Here is an 18,617-nt window from a genome sequence, read left to right on the forward strand (position 1 = left end):
AAACTGAGAAAGAAGCTTGTGCTTCAGTGCTAACAGCATATGAAATTTAGCTGGTTTTCCAACTGGTTATGCTGGTCTGTTTTAATTGTTTAGAGGGGTTTTGGACACTTATCAGGTTGGGAAAGCAGCTAAACGACTAAGGCCAGATAAACCACTTTAGGCTGGTTTAAATTGCATTTTTGTCAGCTGTTTATGAAATAGGTACGAGGTATTTCTGTAATCAAGGTTATACTTTTTCTACTTTTTACTTAATACTAAAGGACTGGAATTCCTGTCTCACACCCATCTTCCTTTTCTTAAGCCTTCTAATCTTTGTGCTACTTTATACAAACAATTTAAACTTTTCTCTTGTCTTTTCTGGAAATCTAGTGAGGTCTCTTGTGAAAAAAGTACACTCAATAGTAATCAATTTGCACTTGTAGTGTACTTCAAATCTTTAAAATATATTTAACCTTTAAATGCATGCATGAATGTTTCGCCGATCAATATTAAGTATTCAGGTCTTTAGCGGCCCGGATCTATATCTACCACGGATGGATCACTACCTGTCGTGATAATATGAAACTCTCCTGAAATTAGAGTAACCATTATAGAAGGATACAATTAAGCGTATTTTGTTACCTTTCGGAGCTTGGAAGGGTTCAGTTTGAGCAGATGATTTATACCATCATCACTGTCCTCGTCAGAGCTCATTTCAAATTACATTCAACATCTGGCTCATATTCAACATATCATTTTCAACATCTTCAAAATCAATATTTTGATCGCTGACAGCTTCTTCACCGGATCCTTCATCAAGTGACAGTGACACTAATATTTGATTGCGTTCAGTACTTGCTCTGCAGGAAATCACTGAGCCATTTCATGTTTTTCTGATGATTCTTCCTATTCTTTTGTTTTCTGCCTGCAGTAACTATGAGGGAAATGTCACTTTATCATTGTGTATCAGACATTGGCACCTTATGGAATAAAGGTAAATTGCACTTAATCAGTCATCAAAAATTCAATTATTGTGGTGCAGAAAAAAATATATTTATAGCTACATGCCTCGGGTCACTCACCACCTTACATGTAGCAGATTTATTCCGCCATATCTATAAGACCATATGCAATAAGTTGAGCCACAAAAATAACACTGTCTACACTTTTTCAGTGCTCATTTTTCACTCTGTGTCTTTAGTAATTCCTGACAGTAGTTCTTTAACCCAAAAAGAGGGTTTGCTCTGGTGCGAGATGTTAGAAAATCTGGGCCAATATTTGCTACAGCATGTTGACAGTATACAATGCTCACTAGCTTTTGGAAGGTAACTCAGAAAATCATCAACTCTAAAGAAGGTGAGGTAGAGCAGAAGTCAAAAGGTGGGGTTTAGGAAGTAAAAAGGACATGCTCGGCTCAGATTGCATTTCATCTGTCCCAAAGGCGCACAACAAGACTTCCTCTTCCCCCTTCCACACTCGCAGATGACCTTGCAATTGATAGGACAGCAGCCAGAATCTGACAGCCGCAGGTCATGGGAGAAGTTTATGTAATGCTGAGGGACTTTGGTGGGTTATAGTGTTACAAAAGTGAACAAGTAGATATTGATGGCTCAGTCTGAGCTCTGATTGAAGTAGACACAAACTGCATAAATCAAACACAGGATGTGGAGGGATAGTGTTTGGGTCGGGTCAGATCCGCCGCTCTGGACCATAAACATAAAGAATTGTCTGTATTCTATCATCATATGCATTTTATCACATATGATTGTTCCAATTAATCATTCGATTCTTTGTGGGCAGCTTAAGGTGTCACATAGACTAAAAGAAAAAGCGTGAACTCCCAAAGAGCCCGCCGTCATCCCCGGGGCATAAAGAACTTTACAGATGATCCTCAGAATTGTAATTTAGACTCGTGAAATGACTCTGCAAAGTGCGGTGCCTAGGGGTGTAAATGAGTACTAGAAAGGGTAAAAACACACAAATTCATCATTCCCAGCAGCACATCAAAGAGAGCTAAGCTTGAAATTTATCTCACGCTAATACCACTGTAATGTGTTTTCAGTCAAACTGTCTCTGGGAGTTTCTTGCTGTTCATAGAGCAGTTATTGAATAGAAACAAAGGAGTCTATTATATTCCTTAACAATAAATACAGTCAAAATAAAAATGATAAGATTTTAATAAGGTGTACAATGTTAATACGGTTCCAGCATCAGCCAAGCAGCGCTTGAGGCGTTACAGTCGTATATCATTATATCACAATTATTTTTCTCACAATATTGCATCAACACTTTAGATATTGATATATAACTTTTAATTATGTATTATGTGTAGGTGTGTCTGCATTTGTTTTTTATTCCTTGATACTACTGTAGTATGTTTTTTGTGTTTGTTTATCGTGGTGTTTGTATATTCATTTCTTTTCGTTTGTTTTTGTTTTTGGACTCCCTGGTAAAAGAGAGATTTTATCTCAATAAAACCTTCTATAAAACGTATTAATTGTGATACAATATTACAATCAATCAATTTTTTCTTGCGTTCGTTCGTTCATTAATTAATTCATTCATTCATTCATTTTCTATTTATTAATACAATCCTTATATACAAATATATTGTCATAGAATAAGATCCTATTTTAAATCCATTATTACATGCATGTATTATTATTGAATTGTATTATTATTGTTATTATTATTATTTTATATTTATTAATAAAATCCTTATATCCATATATATTGTTATATAATAAGATCATTTTATTGATATTTAAATGCAATATTACATTTTTATTTATTTATTACTGAATTATATTATTATTGTTATTATTATTATTATTATTATTATTATTTGTAAGCATTAATAAAATCCTTGTATTCTAATATATAGTTATATAATAAGATGCTTGTATTGATATTCTAAATGCATTCTTTGTTTATTCATTTATTTGTTACTTACTGAATTAATATTATTATTATTATTAGTAGTAGTATTATATGTATTAATAAAATCCTTATATTATAATATATCGTTATATAACAAGATCCTTGTAATTATATTTTAAATGCTTTATTTGTTTGTTTGTTTGTTTGTTTGTTTATTTATTTATTATTTTTATTATTGATTAATTACATTTATGTGTGAATTCGTAGAATTTCCTGAAGTTCAATTAACACAGAATCAGGAAGATATATAAATATATGAATATACCTCTTCTGTGAGACACGGGGAAAAAAGAGAAGTGCAGTTTCAGTCACAATATAATGGTGATGCATCTTGATGTATTGGCTCATGATGACATATTACGATGTGTATCAGGAAGTAATTGGCAGCACCTAGCCTCAGTTAGTTAGTTAGTTAGTTAGTTAGTTAGTTAGTTAGTTAGTTAGTTAGTTAGTTAGTTAGTTAGATAGTTAGTTAGTTAGTTAGTTAGTTAGTTAGTTAGTTAGTTAGTTAGTTAGTTAGTTAGTTAGTTAGTTAGTTGAACACAGGGGCTAGGACTCAAGGGTTTCAGACAGAATGGTTTCAGGTTTGCTATTTTGTTGAAGCTTCGACATCTTCCTCTACATCAACCTGTTTGTTTGAAATGTAGCAACAGCACGCTATTCCCAGGGAAGTAAGGACTAATTTAGTGAAGTGGAATGAGGAATTGCCGTTTGCTTTGACAGCCACGGCATAAATATTGACTCCTAGAAAAATGTTACATTTCCTGCAGGCCTCCTGCCATCTTGCATGTTCCCCAACACTTTCTGACAGCTCTGGGCATTCCCAATCCATCCTGTTAGTGTCAGTCAGGTGTCCCGACTCCCAGCTGCTCCGCAGACCTGCTCCTGCTCCTGCTGACCATAACATGTGCGAGCTGCCACGACGGCCAGGTGCTTTTCATTTCAGTGTTAACGCTCTCCAGAGACTCTCACAGGGGTTACGCTAGGGCTCACCTGAGCTAATTGGTCCTTCAGGGGGAAAAGTGTGAGCAGACATGCTATATTGGCTTTAGCCTTCAACTTATTTTGACTGATGCCTGACAAGTAAAGGTCTAGACAGAGCATGTTCATGCTAGATGTTGGTATAAAATATGTTTGATCTTGTATGTCGCTCTGATGAAATACTGAAGGAAGTACTGTAGCATCTTTGAGCTTTGAAGAGAGCATTTCTTTCTGACACATGCAGCGTTAAATGTGTCTGACATAGGAAATGATGAAAAATGCCATGACATTTTTGCCAAAAAATTTTAATCAAAATTGGTGCGATGAAGACCTAATATAAAATGGTAGTTGACGCCCTGCGGTGTAACTTGCTATAATTATTTTTTTCACAAAATAAAAATAAAAAATAAAAAAAAAAGTATGAATTCAACAAAATATAGTGAGGTTTAATGCTTCAAACTAGAAATAATAATAAAAAATATATATATATATTTTAAGCTGTTAGCTGTTTTTACAAAAAAAAAAAAAAAAAAAATATATATATATATATATATATATATATATATATATATATATATATATATATATACAGTATATATTGAGATTTTTTTAATTAATTATAACTAACATTTATTTTTTTCTTGCAGGATTAACAATCATATGTTAATATATAATAATATAAATATAATTTCAAAATCATAATTGTTAATCCTACAAGAAAAATAAAGGTTAGTTATGATTAATTAAAAAAGTCCATCACATTATGTGTGTATATATATATATATATATATATATATATATATATATATATATATATATATACACACACAATGTGATGGACCTTTTTAATTAATCATAACTAACCTTTATTTTTCTTGTAGGATTAACAGTACCAGTATATAGAGATTTTCCAAGTATAAAATACAAGTGAATTGAAATAGTCCATCCCTTATATTCATTTTAATGTTGGTAAAAATATATAGGGTAATACAATAATATGAATAAACTTAGAAATAGAATTCATGTAGAAATAAAAAATAGATATAAAGTTAATCAACATGTTATACGTCAACTATCCAAATACACAATGCATGCTAAAGGTCATTATCACCCAAGCTGATGATTTCATTTATTTATTTATTCGTGGTTTTATGGTATCTAGGTCTTGTAAAACACATCTGGAATTGCGTCATTCTCCAATTTAACCTTCACTGAAGCACTTCACATAAATAACCACTCATCAGCGGGATTTTTTTTGTAGCCTACACCGTTTTGTCACACCATAGAGGTGAACGCAGCTGAAATAAGCTACAGTTCATATGCCATATATGTACTTACAGTTCACTGAGGAAGTGCAGGTTGTGGAAAGCGTTGGGCTGAATCTCACTGATGTTGTTCATACTGAGATCCCTAAAATAAAAAAGAGAGAGAAACGGAGGGTCAATGGCAATGATAACAGTTATGCAGTTTTCAGCATCATTACTCCAGTCTTCAGAGTCACATGAAACATTTCTTCTTATTATTATCAATGTTGAATTTGTGGAAACCGTGATACTTTTTTTCAGCATTCTTTGATGAAAAGAAAGTTCAAAGCATTTATTTGAAATATACATCTTTTGTTATATTGTAAATGTATTTACTGTCCCTTTTGATCCATTGATTGCGTAACTGCAGAGTACTAGTATTATTATAGTTATAAATAAAAGTATTCATTTCTTTTTTTTAAATTCTTACTGACCCCAAACCTCATACTATTGTATATCATATCATGAAAGTACATATAACGTTTTTTTTTATATAGAAACACACTGTATAAAAATGTCTTCATAATCAAACCATGAAACTTATAAATATAATCAGGAACTGCATAGATCTATAGCAATATGTAACAAAATAGGAAAACCGTCAATAAAGACCAATACTCAAGAAACATATATGAATTTTGTGAATTTGTTTTCTCCTCCTTTTTATAAGTGTATTATAACTAAACTATGCATGATTATGAATGAATGAATGAATGAATGATTGAATGAATGAATGAATGAATGAATGAATGAATGAATGAATGAATGAATGAATGAATGAATGAATGAATGAATGAATGAATGAGGCATTTATATAGCGCTTACAAATGTACTGCTGTACACCTAAAGCGCTTTGCAATCATGTCAGGGGTCTCTCCTCAACCAACCACCATTATGTATTATTTAAGTTATTCATTGTTTTTTCCTGCTGTATCAGAAGAGAACTGTGACTCATTTTGGATAATGACCCCACCAGTCAAGAACTACTCATTTGTTTAATCTAGGTCTATGTGTGTCAGAGAAATACTGATATTTAGTTTATGAGTTTATGCTTGATTAGTTTATGAGTTCATTAATGTAACATCATAGGCTCCATGGCCGCATATTTAACTTCTTGGCCATAACTGGAGCTTCATCGTGATCATTGATTTCCATTCTTGCGATATTCATTAAGCATTAAGCGCAATCAAGATGAAAAACGACACAATATTGATTGTGCTCCTAGAGTAATTATGAGTAATCCAACACAGTAGATCTCACATTTCAAAATACCGCCTACATCAGTTGGCTGGCTTTAAAAACAGAGCAACAATACAATCCTTGATTACAACATGTGAAATCTGGCTTTGTGTTATTTTTTCTTTCTATTATTATTATTATTATTACAGATGCCTCTCTCAATTTCCCGTTTAATTAATTAATGGAGTCCAGAGCCAGAGTTAGTGTGGTGATGTTGTGCACTGCCCGAACCCAATGAGAGCAGACTGATCTGATGTCTTTATCAACTGTGCCAATTACAATTAGTTGATTATAGACCTTGCCTGATCTAGACAACAGCTTCAGTCCGAGACCTGGACAATCTCTGGGTCAGCTGATGAGAGGCTCTGGCTTTGACGATTTCTTCCAAACGCAGCCAAGACCCTTTCCGAATGAAACATGTGGACTCTCATATCAAAGAAAACCCACACCTGCACGTTTTACCATCCATCAGAGAGGAAGAGTGGAGAGAGAGAAAAACGTTCCACTCTGAATTATTGTTCACCGGGTGTAATTTCCTCTCTGGTTTGCAGTAAGTGTGTGCGAGTAGTTGTGCTCCAGATGTTTTCTGCCTTCAAACTACAGTAATCAGACCATCCTGATCATCTCGTATTTTTTTTCTTTTAAATTTGACCTACTCCATCAAAAGACATTTTGGAGTCAGGTAAGCCTATATATATTTTGATGTTTACCCTCATACTTTACCCATCACAGTGTTTTCTGAAATCATAAAGGGTTAGTTCACCCAAAAATTAGAATTATCCCATAATTTACTCACACTCAAGCCATCATACAGTAGGTGTATATTACTTTATTCCTCCAACCAAACACAATCAGAGTTATATTAAATGATATCCTGGCTCTTCCCAGCTTTATAATGGCATTGAATACAGTTTTTGAAGCTCCAAAAAGCACAACTCTCCATCATAAAAGTGATTCGTACAGCTCCAGTGGGTTAATAAAGAGCTTCTGAAGCGAAGCGATGCGTTTTTGTAAGAAAAATATCCATTTATAACTTTATAAACCATAATCACTGGCTTCCGATAACGGTCGTACACAAGTCTAGTTCAGACAGAAGAGTGACCTCTGACCCGACGCATGACGTATTGATGAACGTGGAAGTTCAGAGGACAAAATAAAACACCGGTCATGAATTAGAAGTCTAAAACAAGGGGCCCTATCTTGCACCCGGCGCAAATGACTTTGTACACTGACGCATGTATCATTCCTATTTTGCACCCGCGCAAAGCGGACTTTCCCTCCACAGACACACGTCGGTTAACTAAGAAATACACTTGCGATCCCCGGGGCGGTTCAGCGCAAAGAGGAGGCGTGTTCCGGCGCAAACTTTCCCTCATGCTATTTGGCTGTTCTATAAAACAATTGCGCCACTGACCAGAAAAAAAACTAGTCTAAAGTCAATGGCGCGTTGCGCGTACATTCAGATGCTATTTTAAGCGCGCATGCTTGGCCATAATACAGAGTGTGAACAACGCGCATACACTGTAGATGATTCTCTCATCTACACAGATGCATTTAACTTTTTGCAAATGATACATTATTATGAGGAAAAATATTAAAACACGAGGGAAATCATTGTTGTGTCCATGACGATGGGGAAAATAGGCATAAAACTTACACATTTACCCAAATGATTATATGCATGTTTAACCGAAGTTAATTTGGGTGGGTTTGTCCCATCACCAATGTCACTTCTCTTTCTTTTACGGCCCTGACGAGAACATCGATCTCCTCGGCTGTGAACCGATTCTGAAGCGCGCCTGGTAAATGCGCCGTTATAATAGTATTGCGCCATTGAACAAGCGCACCTCGTTCATCATGCTCTTAAAGGGAATGTGATATCAAGCTCTTATTGGTTTGTTTACCGTTACGCCCAAACCACACCTATGAATAATGAAGCTACTTCAGACCGACCCCTTTTAGATTTGCGCCAGGCGCAAGAGGCATTTATCCCGCCGGGAAAATAGCAACAGCGCCGGGATCCGCCCACAAAGTTACTTGCGCTTTGCGCTTTGACACTTGCGTTTCATATCGTTAAAATAGGGCCCAAGAAGTTTTAAAGAAAAATGTTAGAGGATTTCGATATAGGAGAAGAATAACTGCGTCATATGTTGGGTCAGAGGTCACCCTTCCGCCGGAACTCGACTCTTTCCTGCACGCACGTACAGTCGTTGCCGGCAGCCAGTGAATATAGTTTATAAAGTTTTAAATATGGATATTTTTCTTACAAAAACCTATGGCTTCGCTTCAGAAGGCCTTTATTAACCCCACTGGAGTCATTTGGATTACTTTTATGATGGATGGATGTGTTTTTGGAGCTTCAAAAACAGTATTCAATACCGTTACAAAACTGTGAAGAGCCAGGATATTCCACGAATCCATGTTTTTACTGTTATACGGTAGAGGGCGCTATTAAGCATCTTCTGAAAGAGTACTGAATCTCCTGCTCAAAACACATGCGAAGAAACAGAAACAAGCAATAGAAACATTGCCTACGTACATGTAAAATAACACAATCATCAACATTTAACAGCATATAAATCAAAACTGCCTAATGTTACAGAATGAAATGTCGTCCCAGGACGAGCTACAGGACTGTGAAACTTTTTGGGGGTGTTGATGGACTCGATCTACTCTATCTATGTTTTGACCATTGTTCTGAATCCCATCCAAATGAAGTCTTTGACAAAAACATGAATTCCTCAGCTTTTTGTTCAAAATGTTGCTTCTTTTTTTTTATTAAACTTACCCACATTCAAGTGGGGAAAGAGTCAAACAAGTGAAATGACCTTATATCAGGACTATTACTCCTAGTCTGCTGCCTTCAACATCCTAGTTTAGCTTGTCACTGGGACTGTACCCATTGTACATTTTCTAACTCTAAAGGGTGCACATTAATACCTTAATTCCATATTTGATGATCTAGAACATTCTCATGAGCTTTAGACATAACTGAACACATATTTAGTAACTAAAAAGCTTATTTCTCAGTGGAAGAAAATGAAAGAGTTTAAATCAATGAAGTTATTGAATTCTTTTAACTGCTCTGTAAGATGCCATCGCTATTCTTTCAAACAACCGCGCACACACACAATTGAGCGACACCATAGGCAGGCAGCATTTTTTTTTTTTTAGACACAGTCTGGGGGATCTCAATGGTGTTACTCAACCTATGGGTGCAATAAATTATTCAAGCCGAAGGTTGAGCCTCTCCAGAAGTGTAACAGTGCTGCAGTGTTGGTGAAGCGCTAAGAAGAATCAGGAATCGTCTGGAGTGATTTTCCTGGGAAGACCTTGAACATCTGAGCTTGAACGGAGGTTTTCATTTAGGCAATGTCGAGTCGACATTGATGCAACCAAACTGCAACATTACTTCATTTGTTGTCCCTAGAGGTCTGGAACAGCCAAAAAAAGGGCAGCTTCTCAGAACTGTTAGACCACCAGGCTTGAGAAGATAAACTGAAAAAGTCTGAAAATATTCATCACAGAGACTTTGATACTTTTCTGTTTATTTGTTTTGTCAGTGTGTCAACCATGACAAGGTGAAAAGCTAATTTGCTGTAGATGGGGCCTGGAAAACTTCACTCACAGAAATGAGTTGACCTGACCACCACTGTTTTCCACTGACATGGTGGCATGGAATGCAGTCAACACAAACCTGTTAAACTGGAGGGAATATTTGGGTCTTGAACTGCTCCCAATATCGCACACATGAGCTGGTATTTATGACTTAATGAGCATTTGCCATCAAGGTGTTGATGGCTAGCCTACAGCAGCTAGAGAGAACTAACCAGAATATTAAATCCATATCAGAAAAAAAGGATTTATCGCTTTGTAAAACAGGCCGCAAACCACAGCATAACCTGTACGCTAAAATCAATATCAGTAAGTCACAACTGAGGATAATGGGATATAACAACTTAATGTAAGACAAGTTGATCAAGGATTTATGGAAGCTTGTTTCCGCCACAGAATGAAGAAATAAAAAGGGAATTGAGCTTTTTTTCTCACAATTGCGAGTTTACATCTCGCATGTACGTACATTACATCTGATATAAAGTCGCATTTACGAGTTATAAAGTCAGAATTGCATTATATAAAGTTGCAATTGCGTGTTATAAAGTCAGAATTGCGAGAAATAAACTCAAATATCTGACTTTTTTTCTTAGAATTGCATGTTTATTTCTCACAATTCTGACTTTATAACCGCAATTGGGAGATATGAAGTTAGAATAGCATGATATAAAGTCTCAATTGTGTGTTATAAAGTCAGAATTGTGAGATATAAATATGCAATTCTGAGAAAAAAAAGTCCGTTTTTTTTTTTTTTACTTAGAACTTAGAAGTTTATATCTCACAATTCTGGGAAAAGATGTTTAAACTCGAGATATAAACTCGCAATTGCGTGTTATAAAGGTCAACATTTTTTTTAAATGCAATTGCGACTTTAAACACGCAATTGTGAGATAAAAAGTCACAATTATCTTTCAAATGTTTTATTCTGTGTCGGAAACAAGCTCCCATCAGAATTTATCAACTGCTCCATTTTATTGGTTTGGTCCAGGGTTTGTGTAAAAAAATAAACTAAAAATTATTCAGCAATAATGTACTAGCTACTTAGCAACCTTACTTGCATCACAGACTATATCGCCATTTGCAGGTGGACTGTCTTCTAAACAGATTAGACTGAAGTGACCTAATTCCAAATTTTTTCCTCCCATGTGGCACAGATCAGATATGACCCATGATCGTGTAAGCAGTAAAAAAGCACATGGATTCAGATATTCTCAGATTAGTTTCAGGTCTCGTTCATGTGTGGAAATAAATCTGATATGAATCAGATACATGCGTTTGCGTCTGCCATGTAAGCTGACAGATCGGATTTTCCCCAGTCAATGTGAGTCGTACGTCATTGAAAAAGCGACGTAGGCAAATGACGTCATCTCAGGAGGACACCAACCAATCACATGACTCTTTTCAAAGGCACAATTGCAGCCTGAGCTTTTCCTGGTTAGTACATCTACCTTTGGTTGTTTTGCCAAGTGTAAACGCAGATATCGGATATGGGTCACTTTTGAAAGAAAATGAAAGCTGGTCGTCAAAAAGATTGGATAGAGTCAACCAATCGGAACTGGGCAACAAGACCTTCTGTGTAAATGCGGTCTATGAAAACGATTATTAATTTCGGCTATAATTTTTTTATTTTGTTACTCTCAACCTCTATCTTTCATCTTATCTGTAGTTCATTTTGTTTTTTTAATTTACGGAAAACTCAATAGCTTATGTTTTCAGTTTTAGTGTATGATAATAATAACCCTGCTGTTGACAGTTCCTTTCCAATATAAAACCGCTCCCTCATATGGTAATCCTTTGTTTTTTCTACACTCAACAAACACATGCTGCTTTTTACTGCAATAATTACAATTAATGAAAAACGACTTTTGTTTTTCAGCCAAAAGGGCAATGTTTATTTAAGACATTAAGACGTGTAACCGATCTCCTGCTGCCTTTACTGAGAAAGTCGAGTTCTTCACACTCCACACGCAGCTTCTTATTGCAACCACTGCAATCAAGAAGATATTGCTTTTCTTTATTTTATTATTTTTTTTTCTATTTTAATTAAAGCAAGGCAGATGTGATAGGCGCAGTCCCGGTTCACAAGAGGTCATTAGCACAATGTTTTGAGACTAAAGGAAATATCTGGCTGCCATGTTTAGGCGCTGAACACATGGTTCCTGATGATTATTTCAGTTATTACTTAGTGTGTTCAGGCAAGGCGTCAAGTATGCCTTGCGGGAGGCGTTATATATCGAGGCTGTGTCGCAATCTCTACCCCCACCGTTTGCACATGTAGGGGTTTTGATGCACGACTATCGGAAAGATGATACTCGTAAAAGTCAACACATGCAATGAAGACTTTACTAGTTTCAAACAGCTGCTGCCTCTCTTTACTGCCCTCCCCCCTTCATGATACATTTACATGTTATTCTGGCCTTTGTCTTCAACTTCATTCTACAGCTGCCTCTGCATTTTCATTGGAAAAATGTGTAAAATTAAACTTTCACGTTGAGGAGATGTCTTGATATGACTACAACATGGCCTTAGTGTCTTATTGCTTTTATTAATTGGTTACCGCATAATAGACAATAATAGCGAATAACTATATTATTGTTATTATACATTTTCCATTTATAGGAACAAGTATTTGGTTTTTTTAAAAACAAGTTGCTGCCTTACATTTTTTAAGTACAATCAACTTGGACGTTTAAGTCATTTCAACCTAAATTACATTAAACTGACTTAAACAATTAGTTGAATCTTGTATAACTTGTAAAAACGTTGACAATTGCTTAAAGGGGACCTATTATGCCCCTTTTCACAAGATGTAAAATAAGTCTCTGATGTCCCCAGAGTCTGTATGTGAAGTTTTAGCTCAAAATACCCAACAGATAAATTTTTACAGCATGTTTAAATGGTCACTTTTTGAGGATCAGAAAAACGCACCGTTTTAGTGTGTATCCCTTTAAATGCAAATTTGCTGCTGCTGCCGGCCCAGAGGGCGGAGCCTCATGAGCTCGCGGTCAGTGTCAGGACAATCTCTCATCTCACGGAATGATAATATCAAAACATAAACTCTCAGTAACCGTGTTCATTTCGATGCCCACAGAGCCAGATAATATATGCTGTATGGAGATTGAACAGGTATAGTCTAGTTTAATTACGGTTATAACTTGTTTTTCCATCTTTCTTTTATCCACTATTAGTACAAGCCTGTTGTAGCGGACCGCGTCCGAATGTTGTAAAAATATACTGATGAGTTCAATGAAGTTTATTGTTCATCACACAAAAAAGATGAAGCTTTTTCACTCTAGAAAATCACTGTAAGAGCTGAATAAACACTGTATAAGAAGTCCGCCTTAAAGTCTTATCCATAAACCCTCTCCCTCTCCCTTTCATTATTATCATCATACACAGCGAAGTACAAAAAACACTCGTTACAACTAACAGTAAACAAATATAAACACACCTTTTCAGGGGGTGCTTAATAAACTGGTAAACTGTACATCCGTAAAACAAATCCTATGAACTGTAATAAAGTGCGCGCTCTCACTTTCATTACTGCCATGATCAGTAACGTTAGGCCTATCGCTCCATAAATAGAGCTATGTGGATTAATACATCCAGCTACACAACACCGTCAACGCTTGGGAGACATTCTCGTCAGTGCAGCAATGGCGGATATGTACAACTCTCAACTCGCTGTGAACTCGATCAGGGCGGTTCTATGTTAAAACGGCAGTGTCTGTCAACACTCGTGGGCGGGGCCAGTGTCTGTCAACACTCGTGGGCGGGGCCAGTGTCTGTCAACACTCGTGGGCGGGGCCAGTGTCTGTCAACACTCGTGGGCGGGGCCTGTGGCTTTAGCGACGTCACTAAAGCCGCATTCTGAAAACAGGTCGTTGGGAGAAACTGCTTATGATTTATGGGGATTTAAAAAAGGAGTGGGTGGATTTTTATCACTGCAGAGTGGTTGTGTACACACACTGCCATCACATATTTATGTCCAAACACCATGCAAAAGTGAATTTTGTGTAATAGGTCCCCTTTAACTTATTTTTGATGAGTTAAAGCAATGCAAAAACATATGTTGTCATAACGTATTGATCATATAATGTTTTACACTGTATAGGAACAGTGCTGTTTGATCTTAAAGTGAGTGACAGCATCTGCCACTGCAACTGTAGAATGACTCCTTTATATATAGTGGATGATTAAGTGAAATAGGACCAGCGGTCCATGTTTTCGTGACTTTAACGCTCTGGATAGAGGTGAAGTGTAGGTTAGAAAAGCATTTTTAGCCCTCTAAGGACGCATGATGACATAAGCCTGGCTCGAGAGAGAAAGACGCCATGTGTTGACTCTACCAGCACAGTGTCGCTCCGATCCCATAAAGGTTTAAGATGTTTATCATTTACAGAGAAATGATAGTCAAGAGTATTTACTGTACTAGCAGACATATCATAGTTACATTTAATAGAATATGCAGTGATAACAATTGTTTTTTTTTTTTTGCTAAATATAGTCTCATACCATTTCATATTGGGTCAATGACACACACCCAATGCCATTGGGTTGATGTCCAAAAAGAAGAAACATTTGTCTCACTTTTACCCCTTAAAAAAAATAAAGATGTTTCTCACTTACTGAGGAATTATAGTCAGGAATCTCTGCTATACTAGAAGACAAGTTAAAACAACATCTCCAAAAGGGATTTTTTTCACAGCAATGCCATAGAAAAACCATTCTGGGTTTCCCAGAGAACCTTTTAGTGAATAGTTCTTAAAATAACTTTTTTTCTTCTTAGCGTGAAGAACATTTTTTATAAAATTAAGATCGCTTTTCACTACGAAGTACCTTTTGTGGCCTGGGAAAGTTTAATGGATTTCAAAGGTTCTTCATGGAACCATCAATGCCACTGAAGAACCTTTATTTTTAGTGTAATACTTGAAAAGTACAATAATGTAACTATTTAGTAGAATATGCATTTATAATGTTAGTTTTTCTGCTAAATTTACAGTACGCTTATGCCTTTGCATATCGGATCAATGAAACATCAAGATGTCCAAGATGATGAAAAGAAAAACCTTTTGTGCAACAACGTGGAAAAAAAAAGACTGGGTGACAAGCTGAACAAACTTTTCCATGGAAAACAAAAAATCATATTTTAAATAGACTTTCTGTTTTTTTCAGTTTTTATTTTTACTTTTTGACTTTGAGTCTTACAAAAATATTTTCTTTTCTTTTCTTTTTTTATATTATTTATCCCACTTCATAATCAAAGTATATTTTACTTTCTATGTTTTTTTTGTGGCTTTTTTTAAAGGTTAACCTGATTTTACCAAGTACAACATGTTCCTGGATCATCATATTTGTTGATCCTGGAACAACTTTCCAATCAACCAATCAGATTTGAGGTTTACTGTTTATGTCAAGTTTAGGCTTACAGACAGCGTTCGGTGCTTCTACATCATCTATCTATCATTTCCCTCTGATTTTAGCGGTAAGGTATGGGTAGGTTTAGGTTTAGAGGAAGGGATAGGGCGAGAATTACTTTTTCAGACAAGAATGTTGTTCCAGGATCAACAAAATAAGTTGATCCAGGAACATGTCTAAATCAGGCAAAATCAAGGTGACCTTATTTAATCTAGGCCTACACAAATAGATTTCACATCATTCACATCAAGTGCATATAGGAGGTGGACAAAGACCAAAGCAGGAGCTGCAGGAATCCAGCACTGGAGACATGACTGGACTGCTCTGCCGGTCGTGTCGAGGCACAGCTACAGAGAGGAGATGTAATAGCCATCTTTGAAGTGGCTCTCAAGGGCTTGCTCCTTCCGCCAAACCCTGGCAAAGGTATGCTTTAATCTCTACTGCCTCACGCCACCTCATCACCCATTACAATAACTGCATTTACTGTATACAGTCTGCCTAGAACTAATTTGAGAAAACACCATCTCCACTGCAGAAGCTAAAACGTTACATGGAAACCTAAGTCACAAGTGCACTCAGCACTTTCCAGTTTCGAAAAAAACGTTAAGGTGTGTCAGAAGTTGACAATGATGATGATGATGAAGATGAATTGGATGATGATGATGATGATGATGACTTCAATCTCTGAGTCAGACATACCGCATTAGTAAGAAACCTTTGGGGCGAGTTCACTGTGAACAGCAAGGAAACTTCTGTGAATTTTATTTGACAAATGCAAAAATTCCTGCCGAGGAGCATAAGAATATTTTTAAGGACGAAAGGAAAAGGGGAAAATTGGGTGAGACGAATGCATAGATTAAGAGGCTGTTTGGGACAAGTTGATACAGTCTCCATGGTGAGAAACCTCAAGCCCTTTTCGGGTGAAACTAAGTGTGGAGGTCGGAGCCATGCTTCAATTCATCATTCACTCCGTGCAAGTTGACGTAATGGCATATCAGAGAGACCCAGGGACCCAAAACAACAGTCTTAAACTCGGCTCAGAAATTGTTTTCTGCGAACAGTTCCCACCTCACACACAAAGGACAGTAAAGTGATAAGCTAACGCTCTAGTTTGTGCCACTTTGTTTGTTGATAAGGCCAATGCGAGTGTTATTTGAGTGTTCATTAGAGATATTCTATGTCTTTCTCACCCCCTTGATGACAGCGACCCATTTATCAGCACTACTGGAACAATCTGAGCATTGTTTGGCACGTTTCCTGTTTTTTGTCTCCCTTGCATGGACGCTCACTAACTCACCAACTCTTTTCTGTAGGTCAGGGGCCAAAGCTTCTCAAAGTGTCTTTACACTAGCTTCAGAGGAGACCACCCTGGAGAGGAAGGAGGGATTGAAGTTAAGCTTAACAAAATAACATGCGATAAGGGAAAAATCATAGTTGCCCTTTAAAAGATAGAATGAGGATCGGGGTTCCTCTTTGTTCAATGGAACAGCAGGCCATAGAGACGCCTGAGTGCACAATGAGCTTTCAGTACAGCACATCGCTCTTGCTTCATGGCAAAGGGGTTTGAATTTGATTGCTTTACATTACTTTTTATTTGAGCAAATTTCTATCAAATCATGAACAAGATTAAAGTTAAACTTCATGACCTAGAGTTATTTTTTTTTTTTAAATACATTTTAGTTTCTTTTTTTTATCTTCTCTCAACTAATGACCAAGATTCTTTTTTTTATTTAGTCAGTTTTATTACATTATATTATTACATTTTTATCACATTTATTTTATTTTGTTAACTCCTCTGACTACATGACAAATGTAATTATAGTAGTATGTATTTATTTATTTTTATTGTATCTTTTATTGTATTACTTGTTTGCTTCTCTCACTTCATGGCCAAGGTTTATTTAATTTAATTCATATTTATTACATCAATTTATGACATCTTTTTATTCAATTTCTATCACATTCATTTTATTTCAGTTTATTTGCTTTTTTAACTTCTAATACTTCATGACCAAGGTGTATTTAAAGATTTTATTTTATTTTTATTAGCTTTTAAAAACTTTTTTTTACTTGATAACCAAGGTCTACTATTTTATTTTTATTTTATTTTATTAAACTTCTATCACATCACAACCAATGGTTATTTTATTTTATTGTTTTACTTAATAAAAAAAAAAGATATATATATATATTTTTTTTTACTTTTCTCAACCAATGACCAAGGTTCCCTTTTGAGGGAGTTCGTGCTGCATCGATAATGCTTTGGGAGTCTCAATCCCGGAACAATGGTTATAGTTGGAACCTGAGACATTTTTTAATGTTATTTTATTACTTTATTTAATTTTATTTGAATGGGATCATGATACAAGCTAGACTGAGGGGTCGTTAACACGACAGCATTTTCAACTAAATACAGAAAACTTTTTATGCATTTTGGTAGCCTGAAAATGTGAATTTTTGAAAACGGAAAGTCTCTGTGTAAACTATAAAAACGTTAATTTGTGAAAACGGTGACGTCATGCACGTGTATTACGTGTTCAGTCTATAGGTGTGTAATGTTTCTTTACAAAGTGACATCGCCAACTACTGGCCTGGCATGAATAACAGCCTTTTTATTCATTTTCGCTGATCTGTGTGAATGGGTATCGTTTTGTACGTGTTGTCGTCTGTACGTGAAAAACGCAAAGGAAAAATTTTATTTACCGCTTTTAGTTGACGTGCGAATGTACCCTTAGGCTTGTGTTCCCGCAAAAGCACTGCAGCACTAATATTTGATAACTTGCCTGTGTATCAGTGTACCATTCTGCTATATAGTTAATAATAATAATTCAACAGTGAATTTTGAGAAGGCACTTTTTATACTATAAAATGCCGTAGAATAGAGCAGAAGCATGCGAAATGGTGCGCACCTTCAAATCTGAGATTTATTCGCAAAGCTAAATGAAGAGTAGGCATTTGCTGGTGAGAGAAGTTACATTTACCACTATATGTGATATGCATTCTCTTCACTCAAACAGAGGATATAAATGATCTTTGTCTGGTGGTCCCTGTCAACTCCAGACTGGTTGACCTCTTTCTCTTCCTAACTACTTGCATCCAGTCCCACCCACTAAGCTACTACAACTCCTCAATATCTGTCTT

At 36.0% G+C, this 18,617-nt stretch overlaps 1 protein-coding gene and 1 long non-coding RNA gene across 2 annotated transcripts in view; one reads left to right on the forward strand and one right to left on the reverse strand.

Annotated features, from left to right (window-relative positions):
* The window catches only part of LOC143712749 (uncharacterized), a 94,256-nt gene that overhangs the window by 58,235 nt on the left and 17,404 nt on the right, over nt 1–18,617 (forward strand). The window lies entirely within an intron of this gene.
* lgr6 (leucine-rich repeat containing G protein-coupled receptor 6) overlaps nt 1–18,617 on the reverse strand; it is a 103,746-nt gene that overhangs the window by 57,819 nt on the left and 27,310 nt on the right. Inside the window, exon 2 of the mRNA XM_077204736.1 lies at nt 5,239–5,310. Coding sequence (XP_077060851.1) covers nt 5,239–5,310 — 72 coding nt within the window. The remainder of the gene's footprint in view (nt 1–5,238; nt 5,311–18,617) is intronic.

This window comes from Siphateles boraxobius, unplaced genomic scaffold (genome assembly GCF_051911475.1).
Source record: "Siphateles boraxobius isolate OS27281-9 unplaced genomic scaffold, OSU_SipBor_1 50, whole genome shotgun sequence".
Classification (NCBI taxonomy): domain Eukaryota; kingdom Metazoa; phylum Chordata; class Actinopteri; order Cypriniformes; family Leuciscidae; genus Siphateles; species Siphateles boraxobius.